Genomic DNA, 21,289 nt, shown 5'->3' on the forward strand with positions numbered 1-21,289 from the left:
ACTACTAGACTGCACTTTCAACCGCGACCTTATAATTTGTGCCGCATGCACCCGTCACCACATGGCGAGCTTTGGGCAGGTGCACGCCGTTCGCGGACAACGCTCTGACGCTCTGCTCTGCTGCCATGCAGCACTGCAGCGCTCCATAGACCACACGAGCACTTGCATTCCAGCATGTCCATCGCGTAGGCATGAGCAGGGGCGTCGGCCGCCCAAGCTATAGTACATATGTAGCTACCTCAGCATCTGCAGTGTGTCAAGAGCCTGACCTGATTCGCGATACAGCTATGAGGTAAACGACCACAGCGTGATGGCGTGTGGTGACAGGTGGCTTGCATGCTGCACCGCGCCCGTGCCGTACACACGTGCGAAGAGCTGTGCTGTGTGCAGCTCGTGCGGGATGCTTCTGAGACCAGAGCAGAGCCGCAGGGCTGATGGAGCGCCCTTGCCCTGGTGCAGAAGATGAGGCTCAAGTTAGTTCTATGGGTCCGCAGTAACTTAGCAGACAATAGCCAGCGGATCGGTGTGCTGTTTGGCTGTACCATCGCAACGCAGCATCGAACCTAGCTCAAGCACTCGCCAAGCACCGTCTCTCCGCGTGCCGTCGGAACGTGCAACGGTCGACATGACGGCCGCAATGGGCGGAGGACAATGCCAGCAGCATGGTGCAGGTGGAAGACTTGCGGCTGAATACCGGTCGCCGGACGGCCGAGTATCGCCGCATGCACCTCCATCCGCGCATCTTCGCGTGTGCTTGGTGCACGCTCGTTGTTGTTGTCGTCCGATTATTGCTGGCGGCGCCTCGAACGCTGCGGGAACAAAGACATCGTCAGTCGTTGCGGTGGCCCAGTCGTCCTTTGCATGTGCTGCCGCTCGGCGGACGCATGAACATCGTGGCCGCTGCACGCCAGAAGCGCGAGGCGCATCATCTCCCGATCATTGAAGTCGTTGCCACTGGCTCGAAAACGCAAAAAGACGGGGTGGCTTGTCTGTGCTCCACTTGCATGTCGCTGCATCGATCTTTCCGCGAGGCACCACTTCCACCACCGCCCTTGCCCCTCGCCGCCGACGCCTGGTGTCGCGCCGACATTATTGACCACGACGGCGACGCGATCTCGCCTCTCCCCGCGTCCCTCGATCTACCCGTCACCACCACCTCGCCTCGTCCGCCAGTCCGCGCACACGCTCCCACGCACGCCCGAATCCCACTCATCCTCCCTCCTCTGTGCCTGCCCTTCGACTGGCCGTCTCGCAGCGAGCAGCCCATGCAGAGAGGACGCATGTTGGCACTGCACCCTTCCACTCGGTGGTGGCGAACCGGCTTCGGCCACGACTTTTAGGTCGTGCCACGCACGAGGAGAGCAGGCAATCCGCCGGGGCGCTGCAGTAAGGACTGCGGCCACTGGCCCTGGTCGCCAGCACCATGTCCACCGGATCGGAGCACGAGACGCCGTCCAGCGAGACGCCCGACGAAGTGTCTACAACTGCTGCCAGCTCAGCGACCAACGCGCCTACAGATTACGACGATGCTACGCCACGCACAAACAAGTATCCGAACTTGTCCGTTGACGATCTACCACCTCGCCCCAGCTTAGGCCCAAGTGATCGGCCGCAGTCGCCTTCGGACAGCGCTGACGGCCAGCTGAGCCCGGCGGCAGCAGATCGTGTTTTCCCAATCCGCTCTGTCGTGTCGGTCGACCCTACACCAACGCCATTGACCAGGAGTGAGCGACCCGATGGCTACTTCCAGAATTCGGCTCATGCCCGCCGCATGTCCCTGAATGCCATCAGCACAGCTGAGCCAGTGCCACCGACAGGTACTCCTGCACGGGGCAGGCCGAATAGCAAGGAACGCAAACCAGTGCGTCGAGACAGCGAAGAGCCCGAGTCCTCAAGTCGAAAGGCGTCGACATCCACCACCGGCACTTCGCAAGTGAGCAGCTCACGGAACCGAGCACAGCCGCAGCATGTGTTGAACGAGATCATTGCCGAGACGGAGAGCGTGGGCAGTGGACATGACGTGAGGTCTACCTCGCCGAGCGAGCCAGTTTCTTCTGTGCGCGCCGCATCTGTTAAGAGCAGTGCGAAGAGTGGGCTGGACGAAACTGGACCGCTCGTCACGGCCCGCTTCAAACATGTGGTTACGGACGGTGGCCACGCCATCATAACTGGCCGAGATGGTGACACTCTCCAACGCTGTGAAGATGAACCAATCCACATCCCAGGCGCGGTTCAGGGGTTCGGCCTTCTCATTGCGTTGGAGGAGCAACAAGAAGGCAAATTGGTCGTACGGATCGTGAGCGAAAATTCCAGGCGCCTTATAGGATATACACCACAACAGCTTTTCGCCTTAGATAGCTTCACGGACATTCTGTCGGAAGAGCAGGCCGACAATTTATTGGACCACGTGGATTTCATTCGAGATGAGGACGCAGATGTTGTGACTAATGGGCCAGAAGTTTTCACCATGTCCATCCGTAACCCCCAAAGGAAAAGCCAAAAGTTCTGGTGTGCGATGCATATCAACGAGAGAAATCCTAACCTGGTCATTTGCGAATTTGAGCTCGAAGACGATCCTGTGAATCCGCTGGTGCCTCCCAACGACATGACCCCGGAGCCGCCGGAGGACACTCTTGACAGCCGTCCTACGGCAGAGGAGTATCTTGAAAGTACGCAGAACAGTAGCAAGCCTCTCCGTGTCTTGCGGAGTGCCCGTAAGCGAAAAGGCGAGGCTGCGGCGATGGAGGTGTTCAACATTATGAGCCAAGTTCAAGAGCAACTGGCAGCGGCCCCAAATCTCGGAAAATTCTTGAAGATTCTGGTCGGAGTTGTCAAAGAACTGACAGGTTTCCACCGTGTCATGGTGTATCAATTCGATCAACACTGGAATGGCAGGGTGGTGACAGAACTCGTCGATCCCCGTGCCACAAAGGATCTCTACAAAGGACTCAACTTTCCGGCGTCAGATATTCCCAAGCAAGCGCGAGATCTTTACAAGATCAACAAGGTGCGGATGCTGTACGATCGTGATCAGGAGACTGCTCGCCTAGTGTGCCGGACAATGGACGACCTCGAATCACCATTGGATCTTACGTACTCATACCTGCGCGCCATGTCACCTATCCATATCAAATATCTTGGAAACATGGCGGTTCGCTCTTCCATGTCCATTTCAATTAACGCGTTCGAGGAACTGTGGGGATTAATAGCTTGCCATTCATACGGCTCAAAAGGCATGAGGGTTTCCTTCCCCATCCGCAAGATGTGCCGTCTCGTCGGAGATTCTGCTTCTCGCAACATCGAGAGGCTTTCATATGCCTCGCGGCTGCAAGCGCGCAAGCTGATCAACACTGTACCCACCCAGAGTAATCCGTCCGGCTACATTATCGCATCTTCCGAGGACTTATTGAAACTCTTCGATGCTGACTTTGGCATGCTCTCCATCCGCGGCGAGACCAAAATCCTGGGACACCTTGAGCACTCACAAGAAGCCTTGGCGATGCTAGAATACCTCCGCATGCGATGTGTAACGAACGTGATGACCTCCCAGGACATACGTGAGGACTTTCCCGACCTCCGTTACGCCCCCGGCTTCAAGGAAATTGCTGGCCTTCTGCTTGTGCCCCTATCTGTTGGAGGTCAGGACTTTATTGTATTTTTCCGAAAAGGACAATTGAAAGAAGTGAAGTGGGCCGGAAATCCGTACGAGAAATACATCAAAGAAGGAACGGAGGGCTACCTTGAGCCTCGAAAGAGCTTCCGCACGTGGAGCGAGATGGTCGTTGGAAAGTGCCGCGAGTGGTCAGAGGAGGAAATTGAGACTGCAGCGGTACTCTGTTTGGTTTATGGCAAGTTCATCGAAGTATGGCGACAGAAGGAAGCTGCTCTGCAGAACAGTCAACTCACACGCCTACTGCTGGCCAACTCGGCCCACGAAGTCCGCACACCGTTGAACGCCATCATAAATTATCTGGAGATCGCATTGGAAGGCACACTCGATCAAGAAACGCGGGATAATCTAGCAAAATCTCATTCAGCTTCCAAATCGTTGATATATGTTATCAACGATTTGTTGGACCTCACGAAGACAGAAGAAGGCGGCGAGCTCGTTAAGGATGAAGTTTTCGACCTGACTGCCACGCTCTATGAAGCAACAGACATGTTCAAAGGGGATGCGAGGAGGAAAAACATCTCTTACGAAGTATTCAACCGGCCAGGAATTCCACGTCAAGTCATCGGCGACCAACGCAGAATACGGCAAGCCATCAGCAACGTGACCGCAAATGCGATCCAGAATACGCGAGAAGGAGGCGTCAAAGTCGAAATGTACGTGGCTTCTCGCGGGGAAACCCATGTCGAGGTAGAAATCAGCATCGCAGATTCTGGCGTCGGTATGAATGCCAAGAAGCTAGATGCTCTCTTCCGTGAGCTCGAGCAGGTTCACACTGAGACAGAAGATATGCTGGGAGAGGCCATCGTCCCTGAGCAAACGCTGCCCGATTCAACAAAGCCGGCAGAGGGCAAAACGCTTGGCCTTGGCCTAGCCGTTGTCGCGCGAATAATTCGCAACATGAACGGTCAACTCCGCCTGAAATCTGAAGAGGGGAAAGGGTCGCGCTTCGTTATACAGTTCCCATTCGAAATACCCGAGAGTGAATCCAAGCAGAAAGCACTGGAAGCAGACGGCTCGCAAGGATCAGTCACACCGCATGCCGAGCTGTCGCTCGATACCGCGGAGCAAACGACCGAGGGCATGGTGACGCTCATTGAGCGGAGTAGCAGCTCAGGCGAGGCGCGCAGTCCTCCTGATATGGTACGCAAGAACAGCTCCGAAAGCTTCGGCAGTAAGAACAGCTATCGGTCCGGTAGGAGCAACTTCAGCAAATCCTCCAATCGTAGCAGCAAAAGCGAGGCCGACAGGTTGATCGAAGCTATCCAGGAGCCGCATCGAGTCGAAGGATGGCACGAGAACAGCGTGCAGCGCAGCAGTAGCCGGGCTAGTAGCGGGCCCTCAAGACCGCTGATTCAGACTCGCCATTCAACAGGGGCTGAGCATAGTGACTCGACATTCAGGACGCGTCGCAGCAGTATCGAAGCGACCGCAGGTCCTGAGCAACAGCAATTGCGAAAAGCAAGGCTTGGTCGGCCTGGGGAAAGTGAAGTAACCGATTCCGGGACGCCCATTCGTCCTATCCGAGTGCCGGATGAATTCGCATCGCCGACAGCAGATCAGTCCCCAACCACCAGATCCCGATTAGTTAAAGCAGAGTCCATCAGCTCTCCTGGACCTAGAATCGATGCAGGGCACATGAAGGTGCTTGTCGCCGAGGACGACCCGGTTAACAGTCGCATCATCAAGAAGAGATTGGAGAAGCTTGGTCATGAAGTTGTTCTCACTGTTAATGGAGAAGAATGTGCCAGCATATATTGTGACCGTACGGGCTTCTTCGACATTGTCTTGATGGATATGCAGGTGAGTTGTCCAACCCCTCATTAGGTGGCGAGCATTGAGAGACTGACAATCAGGTAGATGCCCATTGTTGATGGACTCACTTCGGCCAAGATGATCCGCTCTTTTGAGAAGTCACATCCTACCCAACTATTGTCGACACGAGCTGCTATGAACGGCCGTGTGCCAATCATCGCCGTTTCGGCATCACTCATCGAGAAAGAAAGGCAAAAATACATCAATGGTGGGTTCGACGGCTGGATACTCAAACCAATATCATTTGTTCGCTTGTCAGAGATCATGGAGGGCATAGTGGATCAGCAAGTGCGGAAAGAGAACCTCTACCAGCCAGGATCGTGGGAACGTGGAGGATGGTTTGATGTGGCGCAGAAGGATACTTTCGCAGCCGATACCACTCCCAATCAGGAACCACCCCAGAGCGGACCCAGAGAAGGTGTCAAGATTGCAGCCGCGATCGATGACCCTCAAGTCAAGGAAGAAGGTGACAGCGTGCAGACGCGCGAACAGCATCGACTCGCGGGCATTCAAGAAGGCGCGTCAGAACAGGACGACGATGGTTAATGGAACCGGATACAACAGTACGATGAAACAGGAGTGAGGACTGCGATGTTCAGGGCCAGACGGGATATTGACACAGGCGATGGCTGACAGGAATGGGGCTCATCTGACAACTTTTGCTTGGATTGCCACAGGGGACGGGTTATACACGACGACGGTACGCAAATACACGAAGACAAGAAACCTTACATGCAACTGGCATGCAGTTGCGCAATCGCTGCGAACCTATGAGACAGTAACTTTGTTGCGGAGCGTTGAGCGTTCACATTGGCGGGCTTTGGGGCAATTGTTTATTAATGCTGCTACAGACATGCTGCATGCGATCAGATCTTCGCTATTGTTATCTCTATGGGACATACCTGCGAGCAACTAGCTTTGACCTGAAGAGGCGTTCGGGCGTGAAAGACACTAGGAGGAACACGAAGAGTCTCAAGCGATTCGAAATCTGATATTTTTTTCGCCATTGTTTGAGGAGCGCAGCTTGGGTCGCCGTGCTATGTATTCCTGCGCACACGCCGTTCGTGAGCACCCACGTCCAGCCCTCTGGGCGACATGCGCTTGGCTGCAGTCTTCCGGCCTGGTTGCGCGTTTTAAGCCTAGCGAGGCCACAAAGCCGTGTACTGCCGTTTTGTCTTGGATCGAGATGTTTTTATGACATCGTTTGCACGATAGATGCTTTTCTCCACCTCCTCACTCCCGAGTTTGCGGAGGCGGCAGCGCCTTCTTGGCTGGCCACAACAGACTGTTCTTGCACCTTTCATGTCGGTAATAAGCAGCGTGTCTAGACTTCATCCGCCAGCGCTTCCGCATCGTGGCAGCGGCAGACACATATTTCAGATATACCGCAGTGCCCAACCGATCCCGATACTACCCGCACCGCAAAGACGTGTTTTGGGAGATTTGACGATCACGTGACGGCATTTCGTGGTCCGTAGAATTCTCGTTGCTTCGCAGACAGGCCAATCACCAATAACGGCTTGTCAAATAGCTCGTCGGAGTGGTTTGCGGTCGTGGGGCTTAGATCATACACACAAGGGATCGTGTCCCGAGGGCATGTCGAGTGAAGGTCGAGCGAAAGTACAAAACTCTCGTGCCGCCGCACTTCCTGGAGAGGGTCACTTTATTTCTTCCTCCAGCAGCGTTTGCTTCCATCTCCACTCTCAAACTTCCGGCAACTCGTGTCCAAGTACAGACAACAACGAGGCCATAACACATCACCTGCAATCACCATGGCGGCTCGCGTTAACAAGACGGCGCTGCACCCTACCGGTGTCGAGTGAGTGCTGTCCTGTCCGCCCACTGCCATGGAGCTTGCCCCGCTGACGAGAAACGCATCACAGGCCCAAGCACGAGCACACAGAAATCGAGGAGGAGCTCCATGACCGCGCACACATCGACTACGACCGTGTGGCCATTGTAGGCCAAGCCCCCGCTGCCCCCAGACGTTGCAAGAGCTAACCGTGGCTGCAGATTGCCAATCCCTCGGTAGCGGCGTTGTACGAAGATGCATTGGTATACGAGACCGGCTCGGCCATCACATCGACAGGCGCTCTGTCGGCATACTCAGGCGCGAAGACCGGCCGCTCGCCATCGGATAAGCGCATTGTCAAGGAGGAGGGCAGTGAGAGCGATGTGTGGTGGGGACCAGTCAACAAGCCCATGACGCCAGAGGTGAGTGTGCTCTGCTGCTGCTATTCCTTCTGCCTCTTCATCCCCCATCATGCACCATCATCGCTCGGCAGCGTACTGGACGGACTAGACGCGTTTGGCGGGGCAGCGGCTTGGCCGAAGCTGTGGTTGCCATGTCCCGCCAAACGTCATCCCCAACCTCGCATAGCCGACAATCAGCCGCGCTAGACCCCAGACGCCCGCTTGCCCGCTGCCGCTCTCTCGGGCATGACCGGACACCACACTTCACACGACTCGCGCGCGACTTCACGTGCATCTTCACATGCTAATTTGTGTCGGCGACAGGTCTGGCGTATCAACCGCGAACGTGCCGTCGACTACCTCAACACCCGCAACCGCATCTACGTGATCGATGGCTACGCCGGCTGGGACGAACGCTACCGCATCAACGTGCGTGTCGTCTGCGCGCGTGCCTACCATGCTTTGTTCATGTACAACATGCTCATCCGTCCTTCGCGGAAAGAGCTCGAGCACTTCCACCCCGACTACGTGATCTACAATGCCGGTGCTTTCCCTGCAAACAGATATACCACGAGTATGACCTCCAACACATCCGTCTCTATCAACTTCCAAGAAAAGGAGATGGTTATTCTTGGAACTGAGTACGCTGGAGAAATGAAGAAGGGGTATGGCTCTCCAATGATATCTGTTTGTGAGAGGGAACACAGCTAACGATATCAGTATCTTCACTGTTCTCTTCTACGAGATGCCCGTCAAGCACAACGTGCTCACACTTCACTCCTCCGCCAACGAGGGCAAGGACGGCGATGTCACCGTCTTCTTCGGTCTGTCAGGTACCGGCAAGACCACTCTCTCCGCCGACCCCAAGCGTGCCTTGATTGGTGACGACGAGCACTGCTGGAGCGATCGTGGTGTCTTCAACATCGAAGGTGGTTGCTACGCCAAGTGCATTGGCCTCTCCGCCGAGAAGGAACCAGATATCTTCAACGCCATCAAGTTCGGATCCATCCTCGAAAACGTCGTGTTCGACCCAGAGACTCGTGTTGTGGACTACGACGACACCACATTGACGGAAAACACCCGTTGCGCATACCCAATCGAATACATCGAGAACACCAAGATTCCATGCATCTCAGACCACCACCCATCGAACATCATCCTCCTGACCTGCGATGCTCGTGGTGTCCTTCCTCCGATCTCCAAGTTGAGCAGCGCACAAACTATGTACCACTTCATCTCCGGTTACACCTCGAAGATGGCTGGTACCGAGCAGGGTGTGACCGAGCCTCAAGCCACTTTCTCCTCTTGCTTCGCCCAACCCTTCCTGGCCCTCCACCCAATGCGCTATGCCAAGATGTTGGCAGACAAGATCTCGCAACACAACACCAACGCTTGGCTCCTCAACACCGGCTGGACCGGTGCTGGCGCCACCACTGGCGGCAAGCGTTGCCCACTGAAGTACACTCGCGCCATCCTCGACGCCATCCACAACGGCGAACTCGCCAAGGCAGAATACGAGACCTACGAGACCTTCAACCTCCAAGTACCAAAGACATGCACTGGTGTCCCAGATGAGCTGTTGAACCCTGCCAAGGGTTGGACCGGCACAGCATCGCTCAAGGACGAAGTCACAAAACTTGCAGAACTGTTCCAGGAGAACTTCAAGAAATACTCTGATGAGGCTACTGAGGAGGTGCAAAAGGCCGGACCAACGATTTAGACGTGTTTCTGCTGTACAACTAGATTGCAGCGCTTTTTGACATGATGATGAGATAACTTTTGGCGCAGAGCACAGGGCGTTCACCAGGACTGACTACCAGCTGATTGTTTAGACGCTCGCCCAATTGAAAAATCAGAAACAATACCCATTCAGTTTCAGTGTTCATTCACGCCCTATCCTAGTCTACTGTCGCGTCAGTGTCTCATTGCCCTTGACATCTATCGTCTGTTCACTGATCGAAACTGCCGGCCGACGATTTGCCATTTTCCCTTGCTCAACACTCCCATCAGCTAACAGTCCTCTTCACCCCGCCGGAGTGCCCAAAGCTGATCCAGGCAACACTGTCTGCACAGGCTGTCGACTTGGAGTACTCGGAGCACTAGGATTCTCAGCAGCAGCAGGAGGTCGGAAATTATTCACCCTACCAGCCGCCATGATCTTATCCTTCCAAATCTCCAGAATTCCAGCGTCCGAAAATTCCAGATACTTCAACCATAATCTCAAAGCCGTTCGAGCATCTTCTATACTGTCGTGCACATCTTGTTGGATATCCTCTTGCAGAACAGCCCATGCGAGGAATCGAAGTGATAATTTGCGTTGGGTTCGACTTCCTAGCGAGAAAAGCTCTTGCGTATCGACGAGTTGTGCTTCGGGGACGTGGATGTTGATGATGCGTAGGTCGCTTGAGAGGCCATGACCGATGAATGAACAGCCGAGATTTACCAGTACCCATAATTTTTTGTAGACGTCTTTGAGAACAGAGAGTTTGTAACGACTCCTGCCAGGCGTCAGGTCTCCATCGTGGAGGCCAGAGAATTGTGTCAGGTAGTCATCAATCGGGTCCTCGATTGCAATGTAGTCGTCAATGAATGGTAGTTCTCGATCGTGTCCGTCTGCTCGAAGCACAGAGACTCGTGCCAGGCCTGAGCGTGCTGGACGTGTCATTGTACGTTTGCCAGTTGGACCAACGTCGATTTCCTCTCTGAGTAATCGCACGAATTCTGCATCGATGGCGACGTGAATTCCTGTCGTTGGCAATGCTTCATCGGCTGAGAGAGCTCGGAAGTGATACGATTCGCCAATACCTGGCTGAGCAGGGCTGCGGAACAGTATACTAGTGTCGATTGCAGTCTTCCACGTTTGGTCCACAACGTGAGACATGGTCTTGGCTTGATATGTGATGACTGATGGTAGCTTCCACTGCGGGTTGAAGTGCAAAGCATCTTCTTGAGAGACCGGATGCACCAGAAAGTCGTTGAAGAGATGCCAGTCGCGCTCTCGGGTCGTATCCGTGGAGGCGAGACCGACATCGATAGTCGCGACAAGGTGAGACTTTTCGTTCTCGCTCGGCAGCACGTCTGCCACAACGCCCACAAGTTCGTAGACCGTAATGTTATATTGAGCCCTTTGCAAGTGTAGCTGCAAATCCTCCCCCTCATAGCAGAAGAACCGGCCGTTGTTGACAATGACTCCAATTTCTCTCGGCAAGAAGTCTGGTGTCGCCCATAGTTGTCGAGATTCTCCAGTAGTGATCGCTGCATTCAGCGTAAGTACCGCGGGCAAGCAATGTACAGCTCGATGTGAGACCATATTCTTATACGAATTACATCGGAGACACCACCCTCGGTGTTGGCTGTGACGTTCGATCGAGGCCTTCAGTATCTGGGAGAAGTATTGTCGAGTCGACCTTGCCTTTGGTGGACGTGATGGATAGACGAGATCATGGGCGTACCAGACTTTGTCCACTCTGCTCTCATAGTGGCATTGGGCGCATTGAGTGCTCTCCAAACCGATAGTTCCGAAAGCTAGGTGGAATTGATCCAGTGATGGCGCGACCTGTTTGAAATTGTCCTCGAGCCGCAGGAACAGGAAACGAGTGAGGTTTTGCATCATCGTGGTGAGAGAGACGCTGGTCGCCTGGGTCTCGATGATGTTCTGTGCAAGTGCGTCTGGTTGCTTACTCAGAGCTCGTAGGAAATTAGTCGCCTGGCAGTTGGGCGCGGTGGCCTTCTCAAGCATATCGACCAAGAATCCCATCTCGCACATCAAACACGTTTCCAGTTTGCAATCGCGAGCTGTGTGATGCAGACTCACGTTGCGGGCTGTTACTGTGAATCGAAGAAGTTGCAACAGAGGATTAGCATAGGAGTTGGCAATATGAGTCTCCAATCCGGCGTAGGTCGTCTTGTTGAAATATCGGAAATCGAAATCCTCGACTCCGAACCTGCTGTATTTGATTTCGACATTGCGATACAGGAAACGAGCATCTTTCGATGCCTTCCCATCCACTTTCATTTTATCCAGCGCGTTCAGTAGATCCTCACTCATGCGCCGGTGAGTGTCTGGACCTGCATTCTCCTGCCTGGACTTTTCACTTAAGAATTTCGGTGCTGACAGCGGATCAGGCAGCATCTGCTGTGCAGGTTCCGTTGCTTGGTGACGCAGTCTAGTTCGAGGATTGTTTCCAACCTTTCCGAAATCACAATTTCGAAACGATGCATCGAGATTGTCGAGACGAGGTGTTTGAACCCCTACTTGATGAACCAGATTATTTGGCCAGCTAGAGAGCAATGGCTCACGGTAGTGAGGCATTCCAATCAGGTTGATAGGTCCAGTAGTCCAATCCACTTGCTTGTTGCCGATGACGGAGTCGGGAAAGTCAGTAACCTTTGCATACTCGGTGAATTGGAGTTTGGAAGGCGAGCCCCATAGAACCAAGTTATTGTTGCTATCAGCGAGAGCAAAGCCCTTACCAGAGGGCATGAGTTCCAGGCCAACGAAGTGACCGTCTTGCACACTAGCAAATTTCATACTGGGCATTTCGGGGTTCTGTATGTCAATGGAATGAAGTGCACCATTCTGGGAAAGCACGATGCATGTAGAGGATAGCTTGGGATGGAGCCGCACGTTTGCGGCACCCCCTTGAAATGGTAGCGGCCGAGCAGGCTTTCGAGTCTTGAGATCAAATACGCGAACTAAGCGTTCCAGCGCCAGTCCTTGATGTTGGGATTGTGCCCAACCGCAGGTTAGCAGATAGTCGCCTCTAGCATCCATGTCATTGACAGTCCCTGCGTATGCTTTCCAGCTGTGGATGACTGTAAGCGATTTCGGGTCAAGCAGATGAATAGTCCCGTCATGTGCTGCGGCGCAAATAGTCTGACTGGCAGTGCGCATCGACGTGAACGGGATCGAGGTTTTGGGAGCGATGGTCTCGGTCACAATGCCCTTGTCGATGTCGATTCGAAATAGCTGTGTTTGACAACCAGCCACAACCAAGTCTGTAGCATCGCGATTGGCGAAAGTCATACAACGTAGGTCAACCATTTCTGGCAGTGATATGTGCCATTGCGCGATTCCTCGCCGCGACGAGAGATGTACGCTCTTGCTCGAGACGGAAACCACACCTCGGCTGCAGAACAGTATCTGTTTGACTGGCGCGCTTGCCGGAGCTGTGCGTGACGCATTGCTGGAATGGGCGCGGTATGAAGTGTATCTTTGCAGATCAGGGCCGTAGAAAGAAGTTATTATGCCCTGTTTACGTGATCAGGACGAAGGAAAAGAGAAGAAGCGTGTGCCGCTTCAAGAGAAACCCCAACAGAACACATATTGACACAACAGGTTGTCGTGATCGCGGGCACTTACCGCGTCGTTGCCGACCCAGAACAGCTCCTCTGTCGGATCGAAGCAGAAGGCGGTTACACGTGAAGATCGAGCTGATGCCAACGCGCCGGGATACGACAGGCGGATGGTTTCGGTCCAGTCGGCCTCCATAGCTTTTGTCTGGTAGGTTTGCCTAACATGCCTGATGCTGGAAGCTGTAAGGTCTGTGATGATCTTCGATTCTAGCAAGTGGTTGTGGCATTGACGGTAAACAAGTGGTCGAGGACAAGAAGACGGAAGGGAAAGTGGAGCCGAGCGCCGAGCCACTGATGCCTTCCTCACTACTGTCGGAGCTGCGCTGTGCTTGCAGTTGACAACACAACACATGGAATCACAGCATAAAATTGAGCAGGCAGTCGTACTACAGACTCGAAATCGTATCTAAGCATCTGATCACTTGCGCCGCTGATGTTCATGCGTAGACGTCCGCCCCTCAATCATCTATCCTTTTTTGTTGCACACAAGTCAACAACTCCTCGGCTTTGCTCCAAAAGACGCTACACAATGGCTATGACAGGCCCTGATGCAGTCGTAGACTTCCAGAACTACCTCCAGAAATCTAACAGAGTAATGTGCTTGTTAGGTGCTGGTCTATCTGCCGCCTCTGGATTACGTGAGTTCCACATCGTACTGTCTTCACGCAATCAAGGCTCGAACAGAGGAGCTGATTTTGAGCTTTCTCTCACAGCGACGTTCCGTGGAGCAGGTGGTCTCTGGAGATCGCATGACGCGGTCTCTCTGGCTACGCCTGAAGCATTCGCTCTAGATCCTGCTCTGGTAAGTCCGTTCGTGCAAATGCTTATATTTGGTGACAACCTAATCGAGACTTCTTCGGCTCGCAACAGGTGTGGCGATTCTACTGTTGTACGTTTGGTCCCTCTGATCAAAATGCTGCTTCATCCGCTCAACAATCACAGACCGACGCAAAATGGCACTGAGCGTCCAGCCAAATGCAGCCCACTTTGCTCTAGCAGAACTGGCTCGCCGCATGCCAGGCTTCATCGCTCTCTCGCAAAACGTCGATCATTTGAGCCCAAGAGCAGGCCACCCTCGAGAGAATTTGCATCTCCTCCATGGGACATTGTTCGAGGTAAAGTGTAACGACTATAGATGTGGTTATGTTGCAGAAAACTTCGATGAGCCCATCTCTCCGGCGCTGTATATTCCCGATGGCCAAGATCCTACATCGACGGAGGCGCGAGCACGAGATATCAGTGATGCAGCAGTACCACTGCCCGAAATTGCTTTGGAAGATTTACCTCATTGCCCCAAGTGCAGAAAGCATCTGTTACGGCCCAACGTGGTGTGGTTCGGCGAGCCACTTCCAGGCCAGGTGTTGAATGCTATCGATCAATACCTTGAAGATGGGCAGAAAGTCGATTTGATCATGGTAATTGGCACCGCGGCAGTGGTATACCCTGCGGCCGGCTACATCCCACTCGCTCGAGAAAAGTAAGTGGAGGAAACTGGGGAGCACTTGTAGTCCAAAGTTCACGACCTCGTGCTGACTGGCATTCTCTTAGGGGTGCTCGAGTGTGCGTGGTCAACACAGACCCGAACGACTCGCCGCCAGACTGCTGGCAGGAGGGAGATTGGTTCTTCCAAGGTTCGTACTAAGCTGACAAGTTGCTTGCTTCGCTGACCACTGGGCTAGGTGATGCTGCACAATTTGTGCCGCTCCTGCTGAAGTCGGTGATCGGAACGCTGCCTCCAGCGACGCCAACATGATAACGGGGTTCGCGATTCCATATAAGCACGGAAGATAGCGTGATTCCACAATGAACATTTGATGTGGCGGAGATGTGTAAACATGACAGTAGATGAATAGGAAGTCTTAAGTGGAGTGATCTGAAACGTACTTATTCGGCGGAAGCACTTCCGCTCTCCAGTCCTGTTCTACGACAACCTTCACAACATGAAAAGCTTGCGGCGCATACCTCTACGCGCCCTAGCCCGTCCTGTGCCCTCATTTCGGAGCAGGCCTCTGAGCACGACAGCGGCACCATGGAATCTCATTTCAGCCGCCGATGTCCAGTTCGGCCAGCCGATTCACGAGACACACCCGCATCTCATCCGAGCGGGCGACCTCACACCTGGCATATCGGCTCTTGAGTACCACCACCGACGCGCAGCGCTGGCAAGCAAGTTACCGCAGAACAGCGTAGCTGTACTGGCTGCAGCTGATCTCAAATATCGTTCCGGAGCAGTTTTCTACAATTTCGATCAGGATCCCAACTTCTACTACCTCACCGGCTTCAATGAACCCGATGCCGTCGCGATCATCGAGAGAGGACAGTCTGATGTGGAATATACGTTTCATCTCTTCGTGAGACCGAAAGATGAGCGCGCCGAGATGTGGGATGGTGCCAGGTCTGGTGTGCAGGCAGCTCAAGATGTGTTCAATGCCGATGAAGCGGCCGATATCGAGAGCGTGGGCGCCGCTATATCACAACTCGTGGAGGGTAGTAAGACGGTGTATACGGACATAGGCTTCTCGAATCGCCAAAGCGCTTTGAGTCGTCTTATTTCTGGACAGCTGAAGGTGGAGGGCCTTGCTAAGCTATTGCAGCAAACGAGCGTGAAGCCGCTTCGGAATATCATGAATGAGCTCAGATTGACCAAGTCTGATGCTGAGCTTGATTGTATGCGCAAAGCGGGACATGTCTCGGGCGAAGTCATCAGTCAGGCAATAGCAAACACGCCTGGAAGCGAGAAGCAGCTGTGGGCTGACCTGAATTACGGCTTCCGCAGTTCTGGACTGGATGGAGAAGCTTACGTCCCAGTAATTGGAGGCGGCAAGAACGCTCTGAGTATCCACTACGTGCGCAACGACGCCCTTCTTTACGACGGCGATATCGTCTTGGTCGATGCTGGTGGTGAGTATGGCGGATACATTACGGATATCACACGCAGCTGGCCCATCAACGGGCGATTTACAGATGCACAACGCGACATGTACAGCATGATTCTGAACGTGCAAAAATCGTGTATCGCACTGTGTCACGAGGACGCACGAGTCTCACTGGACAAGCTGCACAGCGTTTGCGAGTACGGCTTGCGCGATGGACTGAAAAGTTTAGGCTTCGACCTGTCCGGGAAGGCTTTTAACAAGCTCTTTCCGCACCATGTAGGGCACTACATTGGCCTGGATGTGCATGATGCGCCAGGCTATCCACGCGATGATCGTCTCCGCGCGAAGCAGTGTATCACGATTGAGCCGGGTGTCTATGTGCCGGACACTGACGAATGGCCGTCTCACTTTCGGGGCATGGGCATTCGAATAGAAGACTCGGTGGTGGTGGGGCTGGACACACCAGAAGTCCTCACCAAAAGCGCGTATAAAGAGATTGACGAGATAGAAGGCAGCCGAGCATGATGTAACATTACTGTAGAATTCGGCGCAAACCTCGTGCCAGCCCACTTTCGTTGTTCTGCGACTAGTCTCGTGCTATGAGTGAAGTCGCAGTAGCTGCCAGCCCCCGTGCCTGCCACCTTCAAGCCAAGTGACATTGGTGAACGGCGGCTGTTGCAGCCTCGCCATTTACAAATATCTTCCATGGTCACCATGTCTTGACCACGCCAGCATTCCCGAGCAGAGCAAAGCAGCGCACGCGACAGATCACGACCGTTGCTATCGTGTCGTCAGCGCGTCCGTGTGAACGGCCGCCGTTGCTAAGTGGGTTCGGCTGTAAGTGCCTGAGGCCGCAACGTTTGTCAACAACCCCACTGACGCGAACCTCTAGACGGTAGCCAGCGTTCCGACAACTACGCACGCACTAACAACGCTCTCTGGAGACGCGGCGGCTTCGGGGACGCGCGCAGACATGGCAGGCAGGAGGGTGCCTCTGGCCAACGTGCCACACGCCGCCAACTCGCCTGCATTCGGTGGACTGGGTGGAAAACGAACGCGTTCAGAGCAGCGCGATGCCATTCTGGGCCAGCCGCCGAGCAAGAAACAGATTGTCGAGCAGGACGAGAACGTGGACCCGCGCAGGAGAGCTGGAGTGACAATCATCGCCGTGGATAAGCTCGAGGAGCCCTTTCTGAAGCGCCAGAGCCTCGCTCCCCAGACTGCCTTCGAGAAGAAGCTCGTAGCAGCGCGAGAGAAGAAGACGACACCGCAGCAGCAGCCACGACACGAGAGCCGTGTACAGAAACAGCACGCCGATAACATCGAGTCCATACGCCAGTGGCAGAAGCACTACCGTCGCCAATTCCCCAACTTCGTCTTCTACTTCGACAATGTCACCGAGGACATTCGGCACAAGGCGGTGCGTAAGATCACCAGCTTGGGTGCCCGTGAGGACAAGTTCTTTTCCAAGGCCGTCACGCACGTAGTCACAACACGTGCCATACCTTCAGAGACCGCCACGACAAGTCTCAATGAAGAGCCTAATGACGCCGCTCAGCTTCGCGGTGCACAGCATACACTGGCAGCAACCGATCAGCGACGCACGACCAGCGTACTTGTTGCCAGTCTCGTGCGTCGCACTCAACTTCCTCTTGCAGCTGCACAGCCAACTGTGGACACACGCCGGACGCAGCAGCACGGGACCGACATACTGTTCAAGGCTCGCGCCCTTGGCACCAAGATTTGGGCCCTCGAGAAGCTTCATCGCGTCCTCGACACCATCCTTGATGCTGACCCGGGGGATGCTGCTGAACAGCGTGGTACCGCCACGAGAATCACGGGCAGGCACGCTCGTGATGCCGACTTAGAACAGCTGCTGCGCCACGAGAAAGTGAAAGGCCCAGCCGATCGCGACATGACTGTCGCTGCTCAAGATACCATCACGTTACGCGGTTGCTACCTCTATGTCCATGACATGGATGAGAAGACCAAGCCAGTCATGGTGCGCGACTACTCCAAACCACAATCCAAGGAGCAAGGCAAGTGGCCACAGTTCCGACTCTCCGCTCCAGGCCGCTGTCCGTTCGTAGAGGACCTGGCACACGCGAGGAAGGTGGCACAGCAAGACCGAGATGCGCAGGAAGCACGGGATGACCTGCAGCGCAAGACACGAGCCAATGTGTCCCTGCCAGGGTTCCCTCAGCAGGGTGGTGGTCGTGAGACAGCACTTCGGCGCTCGCCTCGCAAGCTGGCGCAGAGTAACATGGGTGCAATGACCCAGCCATTGCCACCACCATATCAGGGAGCACCGAGACAACAGCCGCCTACAGATGGCTTCGCGCCCTTTTTCAACAGCACGCAGCTGAACGCGCGCGGCCTGCCCAGGATGGTCCGTGGGGAGCCCGTCGCATCTGGCGTACAGCCATCCAACGTCACATCTGCCATACGCTCGCAAGCCATCTCTTCAGCTGCAATCTCATCTACGACGGGCCTTCATCGCCGTGTTGGAGATAGCAGAGAGATGTCCATGCTCAAGCGCAAAGTCCTGGGCTCCAACAGTATCCCTACGTCTCACGCCAACGATGTGCGGGCCGCCATCAATGAGGATGCCGTGCGTCCACCGCGTGCTGCCAAGCGGAAAGCGCAAGAGACGCTCGGGGTAGTGTACGAGACTGAACACAATGGCGCCGAGGCTGGCGCTCACACTGCCAAGCGCAAGAAGGTCGTGGAAAAGGAGGCGAAGCCAGGATACTGCGAAAACTGCCGTGACAAGTTCGATGACTTTGACGACGTAAGTTTCATGTTTCCACATCATTGCCGCCTGACGCTAACAAGTTCTTCAGCATATCGCATCTCGAAAACACCGAAAGTTCGCCCTGACTGCAGAGAACTGGCAGGAACTTGATGAGCTCCTTGCGCTCCTTAAGCGTCCACATAAGAAGCGTTGAACAGTCTTGCACACGCGAGAGAGTCTCGAGGTAATGGGCCGGCAGTCACGAGAGGCACAGCATGCACAGTTTCGGTATCTTGAGGGTCAGCATTGATGCATTTTTGAGGGAGTCGCGTTGAGCGCATCCGTGAAGACCAGTAGTACGGCTTTTGTTTCAGAGAACGCATAGCGAGGGCGCGGCATCGACCAGGTCGGATGAGGCTCACGAGCTTGGCATGAAGAGCATGTATGTTGCAAAGTAATATCAATGTAGTAGCTTCAAACTTGACTCGTTTGAGACCTGAGATGTACATCCATAGGATGTGCGCATGCTGTGAGCTCGCAACTGCAATTTGCACATGACAACAACACCTCAGGCTCCTGCCGTGCCAAGCGGAAGATAGGTGGTCAACTATTTATCGTCTTCCTCCAACATTACAGTGCACTTGTCTTTCTGTTTCTGCAGCTGACCACCATGTCCGGCGTAATGGACGACGAGGCGCACGAAAGCGATGGGGCAGATCTCCAAATGACAATGGCCGCTTCGGTAGTGCTGGAGCATCTGCCACGAGACGCCGCAAGAGCACTCGATACTGCAGGCGAGCTTGAACAACCTAAAGGTGCCGTCTGACCTGTTGCAGTAACTTGCTCTGCATGGAATTGACGAAAATTGCAGTCACAATTCGATTATCACCTCTACCGAACACGCCACAACTACGGCAACCTCGCTTCAGATGCAGCAGCAATCAGCGCTTTGAGCATATTGTGAGGTTTCTGCGGCGGAAATTGGGGTTGAAAGATCATGAGTCTGTGTTCTGTTATGTCAACTCTGTCTTTGCGCCTGGGCTGGATGAGGGAGTGGGGAATTTGTGGCGGGTGAGTTGCTCATAACAAGTCTTCCACGCTTGTGCTGACTTGATCAGTGCTTCAAAACGGGCGATGAACTGGTCGTCTCATACAGCATTACACAGGCTTTCGGATGAGGTGAGGTGACGCGAGCGAAACTACTGAGGTGCATTGACTATTCTACGAAATTCTTCTACCTCTTTCTCTGCAATTGGGTATGTATGTTCTTTCGCTGGATACGCCCTCTCCTTTACCTCTTTCCCATACTCGCGAACAGCTCGACTAGCTTCGCCCCAAACATCCCCGTACTTCTTCACGAATTTGGGCAGGAATCTGCCTTCGGGGAAGTAGCCTGCCATGTCGACTTGGACCAGTACTTGACCTGAGCAGGCATTTCCTGCACCGATACCGATTGTCGGGACGGAAAGCTTTTCGGTCACGATGCCTGCGATTTCTGCTGGTACTGCTTCGATTACCATGCCGAAAGCACCGGCTTGTTGAACGGCTTTTGCGTCTTCGAGGAGTTTCAGTGCGCCGGCTACTGATTTTCCTTGTACGCGAAAGCCGCCGAGGGCGTTTTGTCGCTGGGGTGTTAGGCCGATGTGTCCCAGGACTGGAATTCCTGCCGAAGTGATTTTGCTGATTTGTGGTGCCATGTCCAAACCTCCTTCTAGCTTCACAGCATGTACATTCCCCTCTTTCACAAGTCGAATTGCGGATTGTAGTGCTTGCTCAGGCGAAACCTCGTACGATCCCATAGGCAAATCGCCAATGCGAAAGAGGGCTGTGGCTCCTCGGGCTACACTGCGACAGTGTAGGATCATTTCGTCTAGTATTACGCTGCTTGTATCCTCTAGACCCAATGCCACCATGGCGAGACTGTCACCCACTAGCACAACGTCCATGCCTGCGTGCTCGGCGACATGTGCGCTGGGGAAGTCGTGGGCAGTGATCATGGCGATGGGTTCTTTCTTCCGGTACATGCTCTGCAATGTTTGAAGTGTGACTTTTTTGCGCCCGGATGCTGTCCCAGCTGCTGAGTGTGACGACCATCTTGATTGTATGGCGGCTATCAAAGCAGCATGCGCGTGTTGTGGTGGTGAGAAGCGTGATGTTCTGGCTGCGGTAGTGAACGCGTGTATGTGAGGACGGAAGGCACGCGACATGTTCGTGGTTTCTTCAAGGCGGATCTGCTTGAGATGATGTTTGGACTAGTAAAAAGTTATGGTCGAAGCGGAACAAAGACGTTTGCTGCATTGTAAGGGGAATCGGCTACCAGACGGCTTTCCACTGTGCAGCGTGCTGCATCGTAGTTGTGAGAATATCTACACTCTGTCCTCGGTTCGTTAGGCCGAGACCGTCGGCTGCCGAGAGGTCGTGAGATATGATGACATGGGTTTGACCGTGACCAACAACCACACACTGTCTCAGGCGCATTTCTGCATTCGTCAAGTGGAGGCCCGCTAACAACTCGACCGCAAGTATTGTACACTCTATGACCTCGGGTATATATGTGCATCGACGCTGACGACTATTCGCCTCGTCACGCTCTCCATCTCATCCTCACCTCCCCACTCCCAGGGCCATTCGACGGCCTGCCCTGTT

At 54.2% G+C, this 21,289-nt stretch overlaps 8 protein-coding genes across 8 annotated transcripts; 6 read left to right on the plus strand and 2 right to left on the minus strand.

The window, feature by feature from the left end:
• Positions 1-1,423: 1,423 nt before the first annotated feature.
• Positions 1,424-6,031, plus strand: RHO25_001813 (uncharacterized protein; the record flags this gene model as incomplete). The annotated part of the gene is made up of 2 exons (XM_023594417.2): positions 1,424-5,473; positions 5,531-6,031. 2 exons carry the CDS (start codon positions 1,424-1,426, stop codon positions 6,029-6,031), a joined length of 4,551 nt encoding a protein of 1,516 aa, XP_023459293.1.
• Positions 6,032-7,257: 1,226 nt separating this feature from the next.
• Positions 7,258-9,398, plus strand: RHO25_001814 (uncharacterized protein; the record flags this gene model as incomplete). The annotated part of the gene is made up of 5 exons (XM_023594418.2): positions 7,258-7,304; positions 7,369-7,444; positions 7,499-7,699; positions 8,003-8,343; positions 8,399-9,398. The coding sequence occupies 5 exons, from the start codon at positions 7,258-7,260 to the stop codon at positions 9,396-9,398; spliced, it is 1,665 nt and encodes a 554-aa protein (XP_023459286.1).
• Positions 9,399-9,701: 303 nt separating this feature from the next.
• On the minus strand, positions 9,702-13,169 carry RHO25_001815 (uncharacterized protein; the record flags this gene model as incomplete). The annotated part of the gene is made up of 2 exons (XM_023594419.2): positions 9,702-12,929; positions 13,041-13,169. 2 exons carry the CDS (start codon positions 13,167-13,169, stop codon positions 9,702-9,704), a joined length of 3,357 nt encoding a protein of 1,118 aa, XP_023459287.1.
• A 393-nt stretch (positions 13,170-13,562) lies between these two features.
• Positions 13,563-14,786, plus strand: RHO25_001816 (uncharacterized protein; the record flags this gene model as incomplete). Its single annotated transcript, XM_023594420.1, has 6 exons — positions 13,563-13,671; positions 13,747-13,835; positions 13,904-13,922; positions 13,976-14,510; positions 14,582-14,664; positions 14,713-14,786. The coding sequence occupies 6 exons, from the start codon at positions 13,563-13,565 to the stop codon at positions 14,784-14,786; spliced, it is 909 nt and encodes a 302-aa protein (XP_023460314.1).
• A 187-nt stretch (positions 14,787-14,973) lies between these two features.
• Positions 14,974-16,434, plus strand: RHO25_001817 (uncharacterized protein; the record flags this gene model as incomplete). The annotated part of the gene is made up of 1 exon (XM_023594421.2): positions 14,974-16,434. One exon carries the CDS (start codon positions 14,974-14,976, stop codon positions 16,432-16,434), a length of 1,461 nt encoding a protein of 486 aa, XP_023460070.1.
• Positions 16,435-16,882: 448 nt separating this feature from the next.
• On the plus strand, positions 16,883-18,857 carry RHO25_001818 (uncharacterized protein; the record flags this gene model as incomplete). The annotated part of the gene is made up of 2 exons (XM_023594422.2): positions 16,883-18,700; positions 18,753-18,857. 2 exons carry the CDS (start codon positions 16,883-16,885, stop codon positions 18,855-18,857), a joined length of 1,923 nt encoding a protein of 640 aa, XP_023460069.1.
• A 456-nt stretch (positions 18,858-19,313) lies between these two features.
• Positions 19,314-19,821, plus strand: ATG12 (Ubiquitin-like protein; the record flags this gene model as incomplete). Its single annotated transcript, XM_023594423.2, has 3 exons — positions 19,314-19,458; positions 19,515-19,714; positions 19,762-19,821. 3 exons carry the CDS (start codon positions 19,314-19,316, stop codon positions 19,819-19,821), a joined length of 405 nt encoding a protein of 134 aa, XP_023460068.1.
• A 21-nt stretch (positions 19,822-19,842) lies between these two features.
• On the minus strand, positions 19,843-20,640 carry RHO25_001820 (uncharacterized protein; the record flags this gene model as incomplete). Its single annotated transcript, XM_023594424.2, has 1 exon — positions 19,843-20,640. One exon carries the CDS (start codon positions 20,638-20,640, stop codon positions 19,843-19,845), a length of 798 nt encoding a protein of 265 aa, XP_023460075.2.
• Between the last annotated feature and the right edge of the window lie 649 nt (positions 20,641-21,289).

This window comes from Cercospora beticola, chromosome 1 (assembly GCF_033473495.1).
Source record: "Cercospora beticola chromosome 1, complete sequence".
In the NCBI taxonomy this organism is placed as follows: Eukaryota; Fungi; Ascomycota; class Dothideomycetes; order Mycosphaerellales; family Mycosphaerellaceae; genus Cercospora; species Cercospora beticola.